The 14,732-nt window shown below is 36.8% G+C and overlaps 1 protein-coding gene across 2 annotated transcripts in view; it reads left to right on the forward strand.

Moving 5' to 3' along the window:
* LOC108247230 (phosphatidylinositol transfer protein cytoplasmic 1) overlaps window positions 1-14,732 on the forward strand; it is a 63,259-nt gene that overhangs the window by 44,101 nt on the left and 4,426 nt on the right. Inside the window, exons 2-9 of one of the 2 annotated variants that reach the window (XM_017435196.3) lie at window positions 1,040-1,188; window positions 5,912-6,000; window positions 7,626-7,633; window positions 8,742-8,813; window positions 11,614-11,709; window positions 12,152-12,307; window positions 13,205-13,268; window positions 14,426-14,565. In XM_017435196.3, the coding sequence (XP_017290685.1) occupies window positions 1,040-1,188; window positions 5,912-6,000; window positions 7,626-7,633; window positions 8,742-8,813; window positions 11,614-11,709; window positions 12,152-12,307; window positions 13,205-13,268; window positions 14,426-14,565 (774 nt within the window). The remainder of the gene's footprint in view (window positions 1-1,039; window positions 1,189-5,911; window positions 6,001-7,625; window positions 7,634-8,741; window positions 8,814-11,613; window positions 11,710-12,151; window positions 12,308-13,204; window positions 13,269-14,425; window positions 14,566-14,732) is intronic. The other variant, XM_017435194.3, reaches the window with a different exon arrangement.

Here is a 14,732-nt window from a genome sequence, read left to right on the forward strand (position 1 = left end):
TGTCAACCACTCATGAAAATTATCCTCTTTTGATGCTGTTTATTAGTTTTTTTTTATCACAGTTCCTAAAATAAAGCAGAGCTGAAAAATAAATGTAATATCAAAAAAGAGACTGTTGACCTCTGGCTAAGCAAACAAGCAAGTTTTTACCTTGTCATAGATCAATTTTCTCACATTTTGCCGACCATTTCAGCCAGAAATAGGAGTCACAGTTGAACAGCCTGTTCAAAATGTCCTCAGTGTTATAGATTGTATTTTTTTATGTCTTAGTATTTAAATGTTTTCTGTCTGTCAGTGTAATATTGTATAAGAGTATATATTTGTAAGAATGTTAACAAAATCCAATATTGTGTTCATTATCACTTTTGTTGTTTTTGCACTTATTCCTACACATTTCTTTTACTACCTTGTTTGCAAAAACAGTAAACATCCCACACAACGTCTTTTTATCTTAATGGAAAATAAATGTATAACGAAGAACTAAGTATTTTTGCTTTGACAAATGAAGCCAAAACATTATTAATATTAAATAGTAGAGCAATCTGATAACCAGTCTTGGGATGGGGGGAATAATAAAACAAGCATGTGAAATAACAGCTTTCTTATTTCACCTTTTGATTTGTGTCTAACTTATACATTTTAGAAGTACAAGTATTTTGTTTATGTCCAAATACCACAAATTCAGTGTAAACATTTATGTTGCAAAGATAAATATTATAGACATGTACATTTTAGAAACCATAAGAATTCTGTTTTGTAAAGTATATCATTTCTTTTAATAGTGTCAAAAAGTTGTCTTGTGAGACTTAATGTGGGCTGATTTTGACTCCTGAACAAATTTAAGGCACAAGTTTATCCTTCAGAAAATAAAAGAGAAATTCACGACTTTGCTTTCTTGGTAGTTAACCTATTTTTTTTGTGTATTCATGATTTAAAATCTTGAGGTGAAGCTCGTCGGTGACGGGTTGAAGCTTGTCTGTGACAGGTTGGTGTGCGGTTTGTGTTCTCATGTTTCCCTGCGTGTCTCTTTATCTTCCAGTACCGGATCGGCCAGCTCTACATGATCAGCAAACACAGCCATGAGCAGAGCGATCGAGGGGAAGGGGTGGAGGTTGTTCAGAACGAACCGTTTGAAGACCCAATTCACGGCCAAGGCCAGTTCACAGAGAAACGAGTCTACCTCAACAGGTCAGCGGAACGTGGCCCCCTGTTTTATTGTTACCCAGTGGTTTGGTTTGCATCACTTTGAAGCAGCTGCTTTAATAATAATCCATTTTAGCTACTTTATGAAATTCATATTTATCTTGAATTATTGTATTTTTCTTAAAAAAACAACTTTGTGTGTAAAATAAGGTAAAAAGAACACCATTAGCCATCATGACTGAACAGCTGAAGATAAGATGACTCCTCACAGAAACTATGGCAACAGCTAATTCAAAGCAAATGGCATCAAAAGCTTCCCACATTACTAGTTTTATAGAAGAATGTTTAAGCAGTGCGGCTGTGAAACACCACACATTTTGTCTCATCAAAAGGCCAATTAGCCAACTGTTCGCTTCATTTTGCTTATTGTAGTAACAGCTTGCTCATCACCAGGGACTTGATCTCCAGTTTGACGCTCGCTCAAAGAACAACGCATTCAAACTTTCATAAGCCACGTGGATTTCCCGAGAGTATCAAATGTAGCGTCTGTCTGCCTGTCAAGTTCAGTTTTATGTCAGAATTCCTTGTGTCAAACATTCTTACTATGAATTTAGTGAGGAGAAGATTATCAGCTTTTGAAAAAGAAATCAAGTTTTAAAGTATCAAGTTTGATGTTTCATACTCCGTTTCTGAACAACTGAGAGTAATGTGAGCCAACAGCAAAGCTGGGGGAAAAAAATGGGCAAGAACCAACTGAGACGAGATTCAAAATGAAACATGGCATGGCAAATAGCTGATTATTGTCCAAAAACATTGCTAGGAATGCAAATCAAATCTCCTTTTTGAGTACAGGAAACATTCAGAAAGCAGATTCTGAGGTGGTTATGCACTGTACAGATAAAAAAAACACCAGCATGAATTGGACCTTGATGGAAAAGTGATCAGAATAATAACAGGAACAAAAGCTCCTCTTAACTGCAAAATTTAGTTTTTTCAGAAATCATAAGACTGTATACAAATACCTATACAAGTGTAATATATTTTGGAAATCATATATGCACTGTTGTGGTGAGTAAAACTTTAACAGAAGCTAAAAGTAGTTTCATTTTAAAAGGGAATAATGGTGATTTTTAAGCTGTGACACTTACCACATGGTTGTTGCTTTGTGCTGACGATGCATGTAGGTGTGCAAACTTTTCCCATTTCCCTTTTCTATTTTAAATGCTGAAATTAAGCAGTTTTGCTCAGAATATTAAGGGAATATGTCATCCTCAGCTATGCCTGGGAAAGCAGGTCAGCTTTTTGTTGCTTAGCACTTCAAACTACAGCCAGTCTTTATGCTGCACTTTATTTTTCTAACAAAGTGCAGCTCCTTAGCTTTTTTTTTTTTTTTTTGGTCTTTGCTTCACAAAAAGCTTTGTTACAATGGAATCACACAACTAGAGAAAATATGGCAGATAAAGAAAAATATGTAATACAGAAAGAGAGGGGGAAAAAACAGAATAAGGGAGACAAAACAAGACCAAAAAGGAGAAAATTGGGGCATCAAGAAGATGCTGTAGACCATTTGTCTGAGCACAAAAACCTGTGTCAGCATTCGCTATCCAGAGGAACAAATTATGTTGAGTTGGCACATCTCTGCTCTGCAGAAGAAAGAAAGAAAGAAAGCAAAAGGTAGCACTGTGTGCATTTTCCATTCTTTTTTCCCTTTTTATTAATTTAAGTCATTTGGAATAGAAATCAAACCTATTACCAGTAATTTTCTTAAATTAAGAAGTAAGTGTTTGCATATTTTAACTGAAAATTATGCAGAAAAACTACCTTAAATGGCTTCTGATACTCTAAACTAAAACAAAAAATTAAATCCATGCATATAAACATTTTAAAGCCATATCAGCTGCTGTGTCTGAGGGAATGGAATTTTACATGCATTTAGTTTTGTTTACTTTTAAGACAAAGTAACATTAATTTCCATGCCTAATTGAAAAATCTTTTATTGGAATTTAGTAGAATAGCATTAAGAAAGTTTAAAAATAATGCTCTGCCTCTGACGACTGCGATAAAGAAGTTCTATAAATGAAAAGTATTTAACCCTGAGAAAAGAAGGTAACTGTTTACGAAATATATGAAAATGCTGTTTTATGTATCTACAATCAGAAACAAAACGCATGTGATTTTTACTCATATACTGCTAAACATTTATCACATAAAACAATGTTTTTGTCACAGGTAACGTTTAATTTAAGTTTATTCTATCATGCCTTGATTTACCAGCAGGAAAGTCTATCTGGACTTTGTTTTTCTTCAACCACTTTACCTCTCTATAACAATCAATTTTCTACAGTATATTACACTTTTGCTTGACCCCATCCAAACTAAAGACTTTAATTTTCCCATGCTTATTTTGTAAGTAACTGTAAGAAAGAGGAGATCTCACTTTTACTTTTAGATTTCCTTTTTTTTCTCTAAATGCAAACACCAGCTTTAGTACAAAAGCAGCCACTCGCTGCTCTCGCTTGATAAACACGGGCTGTATCCCAGCAGATACTGGGCAGAACCTTTAAATGAACAAGGAGGGAATGGGAGCAATCAACAGATGGAAGTGTAGGAGAAGTGTTGTCTCTTTTGTTGGGGGAGAGAGAGCAATTGAGCCTGCCAACGTTAACAAAATATCACAGTCGAGGGCTGATTTTATTCACAGCTGTCACGATGCACTGGGTGCCGTTTTTGTCCTCCTAAAGAAACCATTTTGTATGCCTAAAAAAATTATAAAAAAAAAAAAGCTGAAATGAAGACGAGTATATAAGAAGCCTTTTATGTCTTTGAACATAAAAGTATAGTTTTTTAATAAGCTTATTTATTAGTTTGGATTTGGGGAATGTCAAGCATGCACACTCACACATAAAGTCCCCTGAGTGCACACACTGCCAGAGCACTGGGATACCATGAACGCAGTGAACACATTGTAGATTACACAGGAGGGCTCAGGCTGCCAAAAGAGGCTTACAGGATCAGAAAATTCTCAAGTTTAGAAGAGCTGGACCTTAGGGAACAGTCAGATATTTAGGAAGCAGATTTATTTGTTTTTTTTCAAGGGTTTAAAAAAAAAAGTAATACTTCTTAATCAAAAAGTGAACTAAAAATGGAACTAGCACCATTTTAGCTCACACAAATAGCAAAACGGAGAAGGGAATAGTTCGGTTTGCTTGGCCGAAACAAAGTCTTTCAGCACATCAAAGCTGACTGATAATCACATAATTTTTTTTTGGAAGAGTAAAACAAACTTGTGGCTAATTACACATTTTTCTTAAGAGTTAATTTTTTTTTATCAAACTTCTTGATACTTAAAACAAATGTGTTACTATTTGAACATGAAGAATTTCTGTTCAATTTAACTCTGTTTATTCACAAATCCTGTTCAGCAACGAAACTAAGAAAACCACAAAAAAGTGAAAGACCCAGTTCAAATCAAGTTATATAAACTTCATTTCATGACCTACAGTATCCAGACCAATCAATCCAGTTATGGTGCAGTTCAAATCTACACAGACAGAAGAATCTAAGATGGGTTGTAGCAGAACCAGACTCGGGGAGGGCAGCCATCTGCACTAACCTGAAGGAGCATGACAGAACAGAAAGATGAAAAAAGAAAAGATACATTTATAAGCACCAGTTATGCAAAAGGGGAAAAAAAACAAAAAGCTAATTACAGTAATATTAGCATTAACATTAATCTAGCATAAACAGATCAGTAAAAGCAAGGGGAGAAGACATGATCACATTTATGTCCCAGCAGCTGAAGCTTTTTAGATCTTAATCAAAGGCATGACTCAGGGTCACCTAAGCCTGTTCAACTTTCCATTAAATAAAGTTTTAAGCCAAGTCTTAGAGAGGGTGTGTTCCTCCTAAATCCATACCAGGAAGTGGTTAGATAAGAGAGGAAACTGATAACTGAAGAGTCTGCCTTCCACTGTTAGGATCTCTGCAGTCTGAAAGTGCTGTTCTGTTTTGGAAAGTGTGTAACGAGAAGGCCTTTAAAATTCAATGTTATTCAATTATAGGTTACGTTTTGGATTTTGCAAATAGTAGCAAAACTGAAATTGAACATGAACACTTTTGCTACATTTAGCCAGCAATCCTGCTATAGAAATTTGAATCAGCTAGTTTTTCAGATGTATTTTTTATAGTAAAAACAAACAATTTAAAGCAAAAATAAGGTCATGCTGGATTTTATGTCTTAAAGGTATGTTTCTAGTCTTAAATAAGCATGGTAAAAAACAAGATGCTGTTCAATAATGCTACTTAATTAAAGCAACTATTAGTTGAAAAGTGTTGGTCCAAACACAGAACCTTGTAGAACTCCATGATTGTTTACACAAACTGATATTTCCTCAACCCAACTTTTAGTTATGTAGCATTTAGTAAAGACACATGTAACTCAGCTGACTATGAATTAAAGCAGGCCTAAAAGCAAACCACAATCCACAAGTTAGATGTTTAAAATGTTAGCTAGATGTTCCTAATTAAGATAGCAGATGTCTTGTCTTAAAAGTGCTTATTTGTCTCACAATGAGGTGGCACCTTCCTCGAATCGAAGCGTTTTAGGCGCTTTCTTTTCACGTTTTCCCTGAATTTTCTTTTGTGAGATGCACAACAAAGTTTTATTGGATTGCTGTGATAAAGAAGGCAATTTTACTTCTCATCCTCCTCCCATTGTTTCTGCTCGGAGTTTCGCTCCTAATCTGTCTGTCTCTCCGTCTCTCTGCAGTAAATTACCCAGCTGGGCTCGAGCAGTGGTTCCTAAAATCTTCTATGTCACAGAGAAAGCATGGAACTACTACCCATACACCATTACAGGTGAGTATACAGCGCAAATGTATTTTGCAGGTTGTCCAGCTGTTCCACAGAAAGCCCTGCCGTAACACTCGAGCTCTCAAGTGCTTCCCAGGTATAGAAACAGAATGACTGTGCGGTCACATGAAGCAAGGCACTGTTTTTAAGGTCACCTTTTCTGCTAGTTTTCAGTGGGTTTTAAGCCGAGATGCATTTTACTCTCGGTACAAACACTTTACTGGATGTTTGTAGCGCATTGAAATAGTGTGAAAAGACAAAAGAATAGACGCGATCCAATACTGCTAATCTCCACAGCACATTGTAACACATTTTGATGAAACCTCCTGGTGACAGCTTAACCCGAGAAACGCCTGCCATATGTTAAAATGATTTAAGCTCAGTTTTCAGCTGCACAATTTCTAATTTCTAAAGGACGTTTGGAGGTTTAAACACGGAGAGGCAGAAATGCTTCGTGCAAACATGTAAACATCATTGGCTGCAGATAAAGGGTTGCTGGTTCCACCCAAAGCTCACATGTCATTGTAGATAATAGTGAACTTTCATGTCACAAGCATGTACGATTGTGCAAACAGTTGACAAGAAACTCTTTGTAAAACACTTTGTTGTGCTCTGCTGAGGTTAAAAAGGCAGTAATGTAAATGCAGACTGCTTAGCATGGAGCCTGAGCCGAATGTTGTAACAACTGAAGGAGGATCGCTTATAGTATCTTAAGCAAAATGTTAAAGTTGAAAGGTCAGCGACTTCTGTAGATAAGCAACAGCGATTAAATATTGATCAATGAAGTATAATCTTCAGAGACAAAGTCTTTGGTTTAAAAAGCACAATTGATTCTTGATGGTCTTCAATGCTGACATGCAACATTTAAAGACGAGGTAAATAAGGTGACTGATTTTACTGTTCTGAAAACAGTTGCTTTCTGTTTATTGCTATTTTAGCTCGCCTGCATGGCACAATGTGAGGAACCATGAGAATGTTATTGACATAGGAAAATTAAGCCAACCCTAACGTGTTTACAGTCTTGTTGGGATCCAAATGCTTGTCATCGACACTGTGTTACGATGAGCACAGCAGTGGATTTTTTAGCTTCTTCGTGTGAATCACCAAGATTACGAGGAGTCAATAATCCGAGGTGCAACAATCGCTGCCGCAGCTGCCAGAACATGTGTCTACGACGCTTTAATAAGTCCCACCATTAAAGAGAAATGTTACAAAAGGAAGAAATTTTGGTTTTGAAGTGAGAAAATGACAGAGGAAGAGATGAGACTGAAAAAATGCATTCTATTTATTTTGCATAAAATTGGTTTATTTGAAAAGCTGCATGTTGAAGACTTTATTCCAATAAATATTCAGAGAAAGCTTTTGTAGAAATGTTGGAATTTTAACAGCCTTTTATGTCTCATTTTTATTTTATTATTAAGCAATTTGTCATATTGTTATAAATGTACTTTATAAGGAAACCTTTTTTTTTACTAACATCACTTTTTTGTATGTTGTGGTCTTCCCTTTTTATTTATATAATAGAGATGTGTTTAAGGCTATTAAACTAACTGTATTTGTCGTGCTCTTTTCTTTTTTTCTTTTCTCCTTTTATCTGATGTGCATTTGTGTCCCCCTGCTTTGACCTGAAGAATATACAGTAAGTATCCGCAGTGTATTTCACTACAATTCAAGCACTTTTTCAAAATAAAACAAGCTCTGAGTGTCTTATTTATTCGTATTACAGTATGGTTTGTGGCAATATAGTACACATTAATAAATATAACTACTGTATATTCAGCAGTTACTGTTACAGAAATCCTTCTTGATTCAGTTTTTGATGTTTCCTGATTTGAAGTCAACTCGGTCTTTAGTTTAAAAATATGAAGATTCAGAAGATGCCAAATGATATCAAATGTAAACATTCCCATATTTAGACCTTAATTATTCCCCTCCTTTTTGAAGCCATAAATTCTCTTTGCTGCAGTAGATTATGGAGCCTTCTGCTGCTTAAACCACAGCTCCAATATCCCTCCACAAATACATACTACGGCTTTACTGCATATTCTCTTTCTTCAGTGATCTTAACACCTACTATAAAATACACGCACAGAAAAACGCAGGTTTTTGCCACTAAATGAGCACATGAACCCTTGGCTAAATAAGCGAGCACATCTAAAAGACACTTGCATGTTGTGGAGCTCAGCTATAAGGCTGCTGTAGTGCAAAGTGAGAAATATGGACAGCATGAGTCACACTGCATTTGCGTGCAAGAATAACAGGGAAAGACGATGATGCTTTGACAGCAACAGAATGCTTGACATTCTTTGCTTGTTCATGTGTAGGAGCATTTTGTATTCAAAAATGAGTCTATGCAGTAAATACACCCATGCAGGATTATTATATTTAGGCAAAAGAAACAAAAGGTCCCAAGATTTGTTTTGTCTTGCGTTACTTTTGCAGCTTGACGGGTAGAGCTGGTAAACGCGCCCATACAAAACCTTCAAGTAGCAGCTTTGGCAGTCGCTGCAGATTAAAAGTACAAGACAAATCTTTTAAAATGGCTATTTTTAAACAAATGTCTTTCACAAATAGTACAATCAGGAAGCATAAAGTAAGCTTGCCTTAAATATCACAAAAAGTCCAAACATTCTACTGAATACACTTTTCACAACCCCAGTTTATTTTCATCTGAACAGCAGGATGACGCATATTGCTTTTTTTTTTTTTAATAACGGCTTCTCATATTTTTCTTTTGTAATCTGCAGTGCTCATTCCTGCCCAAGTTCTCCATCCATATAGAGACGAAATATGAGGACAACAAAGGAAGCAATGACAATGTAAGTACATGGTCCGGATGGAGTGGAATAGATGTTTCTTTGCAGTCAAATGCTCTCCGTATGATGTAAGTACTTCATATCTGTTGTCTGTTGGATGCACTGTTTGACTTTTCAGGAAAAGTGATCCCTTCTGTGTTCCTCTTGCAGATGGCCTAAAGGCAGATGGTGTCTGATACTGTATTCGCTACACAGATTGTATTTGTCAGGTTTAGGCACATTTGTGATGTTGTGTTTGGATTTAAATGGACTTAAACCTTTTTCTGCCATTAGTGATGGAAGTGTGCTTTGTTAATCCTGCTCAGTACTCTCTTTGCTATGCTGCAGCTGAACTAAAAATCTGATAAAAACATATAAGCTAATATTTTTTTTTTTTTTTTAAATAAACACTTTGGGAAATCACTCTGTGGGCTAAGTTTAAGATTTTAAATTGGACTCCTTAATTACAGCACATCACTATTTCTGGACCTTTTTCCTCTGTGGACTCTCGTTGCTGCCTCTACTGTCAATCTGGAGACCCACTCTGTTAATTAACTGTGCTCCAGCTCAGATCTTTCATCCTAATAAAAGACTGCTGCCTTTCTTTTCTTTATCTCATACAGAAGGTGTAACGCACTAAAAGCTGATTTTTTTAACGCTGTAGCAGACAGCATAAATGACCTGCGAATGCTGAAAACAATCTTGTTGAATTTGTGGTTTACCTTATTGTAATGCTAAGTATGCATTAGCACTAAATCTACCAGATAGCGGTTCAATTTTTGGATAGCTAATTTAATTAGAGCTGTTGAATTACACACTCTACACTCCAGTGCAGAAGGACATTAATCATCAAGTGAGGGTGTCAGTGTTTGGACAGTGAGGAATGAAAAGGCTGGCGTGGAACAAACAAAAAGCTTGAAATATGTTGGGTTGTGGTTTGTGGCCAAAAAGTTGATTTTAAAATCTGTTCACGTTTAGCTTCACCTGTCTGTGCTTTGGCAGCGTGTACGGCAAGACTGGCCCTCAGTATCTCTGTTGATTAGTCGGAGTAGTTTATATGTCTCCCCGTGGACCGAAATGGACAGACTGTTGGTGTTTTAAGTAACTTCAGCCACTGCGTTTCATGCAAGACAACAGAAAGATGTTGCATAAATATGTTTGTGATTCTGATCAGACGACAGACTGATTGAGATGCCTTCGGATAGGAGTTGAGATTCAGTGCAGTGTTTTGTCTGTAACCCTGCAGACACACTCATTTATTCAACATTGATAATAAGACAGCTGCACTACTTTGTGTAACAACGTTTAGGAAAAATGAATGAAGAGTCTTTGCACGTTTCTGCTTCGTGTAACAAGTTTACCAGTAAGAGATGTGTGTGCCCTACAAATGATGCCGAGCCATGATAAGAGCGCAGCTGTGCATCAATTTGTTTTTAAAATTTATTAGGAATTGTGAAAACAAAAACAAGACTCTCAACAAGATCCATGTGCCCCCATGTGTTTATTATGGCACAATATGTGTCCGTCCATTTGGCTCGTCTTTGCAATGTGTGCGCGAGCTCTAAAAAGTGAAAGACCGACGGCGCTGCAACGAGCAGGGATTGATAGAAGGGTGGAAGGAGGAATGTTAAAGCAAGCAGAGGGTTGAAAGTTGTAAATAATATGAATAGAAAATGAGTGGGTGTACAAGAAAATGTGTTGCACTTTTAAAAAAATAATTGGTGTGCTAAAAATGCCACAGCAATGTCCAAAAACATGCATATATTTTTGGAAACATCAGTTGCAACGTTGACTGAAATTATCATCACCTTCCTGCTGTTTTGCATTCCTAATGTCCAAGAAAAACAGTCTGGAATATATTCAGGTATATTAGGTGCTTTGTCAAGTTCTGACTGCAGCTTTTTTCAAATGTTTCTATGTGTGTCTATTTCTTCTACCTTTATCAGTCAGTGAAAAAGCAGCTTGATCCAATCAAGATCAGGGTTTGATCACAGCAAAATCTGATATTGATTTTAAATCAAGCCTTTTCTGCTGTTTTAGCTGTCACTTGTTTTAGGTTATTTATCTGGATTTTGTCCCACACTACGCTGGTTAGGCTTGTTAAGTTTTTACTCATTCGTTTGTATTTGCAGAAAAAGAGACACTGCAAATACAAGATTTTTTTAAATTCTATCTACTTCTTGCTTTTATTACAAATTTCCTCGTACTTTTCATTTTTTCTCGTCACCTCTGTCTCAAAACGTATTCAGATCAGAAATGTAACATTTGCATTCTTTAAATGACAGAAATATGAGATGAAAGTGTTGAGCAAGATTTGCCATTCCTGTATGGGACATTGTTTTACTTATGTTTTTAAGTCAATCTTTGAAAATGATCTGAATAAACCCAAAAACCAAACATACAGCCCACGATCGACTTACAAATACATCCAAGGATCTGTTTGTTAAAGTTTTAATTCCACTGTGTTAATCCTACACTGTAAAACGATTAAACTGAATTGTTGTTTCATATATTCAGTGGCATATAAGACAGTGAGGGGTAACAAATAAAAATGCCAACAAACAGTGAAGCAGAAGGCATCCTCTTACTTTTTGCAGTATCATCTGACTGAACATATGACACAGTAACTGAAGTCAGATCTTTCAGGTCCAAACTTGAGATGTGAGAATAGAAGGACCCCTGCTGGCTGTAAAAAAAAATGATGCACTTCTGTTAGAGCGGCTTTCAGATGATACAGTCTAACATTGGGGTTCTTATGGTAATCAGTTGACTGGAGCGTAGAATCTTCAGGCAGCATTTGAAAACAAATCTTTTCTCTTTATAGATCTTTGAAATTGAACTGAAGGACCAGGAGAGGGAGGTGTGCTTCGTTGACATAGTCTACGATGAAATCCCTGAGCGCTACTACAAAGACTCCGAGGTGAGTTCATGTAGGAGTGTGTGTGTGTGTGTGTAACCACTTGGAGTAAACACCATGAGGCAGATGTAAAAAAAGAAGTGAAACGATGTGATTTAGATGAAACAAGATTTCATAGATTTCTCTTTGCTTTTGTATTGTACTGTTAACCTGAACTCCTGTGAAACAGTTTATGTAACCCTACAAGTGTCCTCATAAGTGAAATACAAAAACATATTAGATTTAAGTTTTTTAACATCTAATTAAAACTATTTTAGACCTCAATTTTATGTACCTCTCCAGTTTTGTACATCATGTGGAAAGCCTTCTTGTTGTCCATCACAGGCCTGATAACCATTTTCTTACCTGTTTTTAAAAACAGATTGGGTTAATTTCTGTGAGCCCAGATTAGGATTTTATATGAATATGAATTAATTTCAGTTTTTTTTTTCCTGTCCAACTACAGGACCTGCGGTATTTCAAGTCGGAGAAGACATCGAGGGGCCTGCTGCAGGAAGGCTGGAGGGACACCCAGGACCCCATCATGTGCTCGTACAAACTGGTCACAGTCAAGTTCGAGGTGTGGGGGCTTCAGACCAGAGTAGAGCAGTTTGTGCACAAGGTGAGAGGTCAGCCGTGGGGTACGAGTCGGATCTTTTTATTACAGCTGAACTTAGTTAAGTTTTTAATTGATGTATATCTATGATATATACCCTGTTTTACACAGACCCTTTGGTCATTTTCAAACAATTTTTATGGTATTTTTTTTATTTTCAGAAACACACTATTTAAGCCCACATCTTAGTGCAGACAGAAATAATTTAGACTCAGTCATGAGACTAAGTCTTTATCATAAAATTAGTATTACTGCAGGTGCACGGAACCGTGGTTTGAATGGTCGCCTCACAGTGAGAAGGTCGTAGGATCGATTTCCAGCCTGGGTCTTTCTGTGGGGAGTTTGCATGTTCTCTCCATGCACGCTTGGGTTTTCTACGAGTCTTTCAGTTTCTTACCACAGACCAAAAACATGCATATTTGCTTTGTTGGTGACTCTAAATGTCCTTAGGTGTGATTGAGATGGATGCACGGATGGATAGTATTACTACACTAACTGTTTATTTACACAGAAATAGCTCAGTCCATTTTTTCTCACTCTGAATGTTTTTGGTTGAATATCTCTGAATGGTAAAGAAAAGGACTTGTATGTTGTTTTTTTTTCCAAGAAGAACATGTATGCTGTTTGAAATGACTGCAGTGACTAGCAAAGCTAATTTGTTTGGTCAGATTGGCTTAATGGTGAACTGCTTGTGATTCTTTCACTGCCCTCTTCTGTGAGCTGTGTCACAAGTGAGAATGATTTTATTCAGTCAAGATGCTTAATGAAACACTGAAACACTCCCTAGATCCTTCTCTGTGCTTTTCTTTGCTACTTTTAGAAACAAATTACATATAAGGATTATAATGCTAAGTAATAAATGGGTTTAAAAATATGTTGCGCCATCTTTGTCTTGTGTTTCAGGTAGTTCGAGATGTGCTGCTGCTGGGACACAGACAGGCTTTCGCTTGGGTTGACGAGTGGATCGGTATGTTTACAAGCATACATTTAACCCTAAACATGCATACAGTGGTTACAATAAAGTGTTTTAGAAAACCTCCATGTTTGATAAAGATTTTGTGTGTACTTTAAAATAATTTTGTAATCTTGCTAGAGCTTATTGTTTTGTTTTATTTTTGTTTTTAAATGTTAGCATTACCTTCTCTTTGAATTGTTTAAATCACTGCAGTCTTGTTATAATTTGTGCATGAGCAATCATCCCACCTGCATTTAGCTCTGCCATGGCCAATCCTGGTTGTTTTCCTACAGCATGAACCCTAACCAACTCCTAACAAACACTGCAAATGCTTGGGCACAATCAGTTTGCTTAAGTCAAAATAAGTCCACATTCCTTCATGTTTTGCAATGAAGAAACTTTAAATATATCCATGTTAGAAGTTGAAGAGTAGACACAAATTTAGTTAAAGTAAAGAGTATAAGTTTTATTTTATTTTCATTATTTAAACTTGGTACTAGTAAAACAAAGTGTCTAATAAAGATGATTAATCTTATGTGTTGTAAACCTAACCGATGAAGTAGCTACAGTTACATGAAGGAAAAACTGAAACTTTACACGAAAGGCGAATGGTAAACTGAAACATGAATGCTGCCTCTGTCTGCTTCTCTGGCTGCACAAGAGGCCGCCCTGTGTGATCGCTCAAGTGCCTGCAACACATGCACGCTCTCTCAGCTCTTTGGCTTTTTCCATCGCTGTAGGGCACATAGAAAATAATCCCTTTATCTTTGACATGAAGCATATTCGACTCCTCTCCATGTTCACTAACACTCCCTCTTCCCTAAAACCTGGATGTCTCTTAATATTTTCCAGTGTGCAATGGAATAAGTGGACTTTTAGGGGTTTTTTATGTGCTTCCAATGACTCTGCTTCCTCTTGCTTAACCTTAATCTCGAATCTTCCTTGGCCTCATCCATCCTTCCCTCCTCGCGTGGCTCGGATTTGTCTTGCTCTCTCCCGCATCTCTTTGGTTCCTGGGAAGCTAGCATTAACCTCCTGAATTTTTAACCTTAACAAAGCTTACCCCTGCCAGTGAATCCTCCCTTTTCTTATCTGGCTTCAACCGAACTGCCCTTGTGGAGGAGTAACAACATTTTGACCCTCGTTGCACCCTTACCCCCTTCTTACAGATATGACATTGGATGACGTGCGGGATTACGAGAGAAAAATGCATGAGAAAACCAACATTAAAGTTTGGCATGAGCAGCAGGAGAATTCCACAACAAATCCATCTGCACTGGATGACATAGAAATCCATGATACAGCAAGTGTATGTGTCTTTTTTTCTTTGTTTTGCTTCATTGTCTTCTCTCTCACATTTTTACAGTTGGCTGATTTAAGTCCTCATACATACACTTATTCTGTCTCAAATGGATTTATTCTGAATGAAAATGAAATGGGGGGGAAAAAAGACATAACAATCGGTGCAAAAGCAAA

Source organism: Kryptolebias marmoratus, linkage group LG3 (genome assembly GCF_001649575.2).
Source record: "Kryptolebias marmoratus isolate JLee-2015 linkage group LG3, ASM164957v2, whole genome shotgun sequence".
NCBI classification, from domain to species: domain Eukaryota; kingdom Metazoa; phylum Chordata; class Actinopteri; order Cyprinodontiformes; family Rivulidae; genus Kryptolebias; species Kryptolebias marmoratus.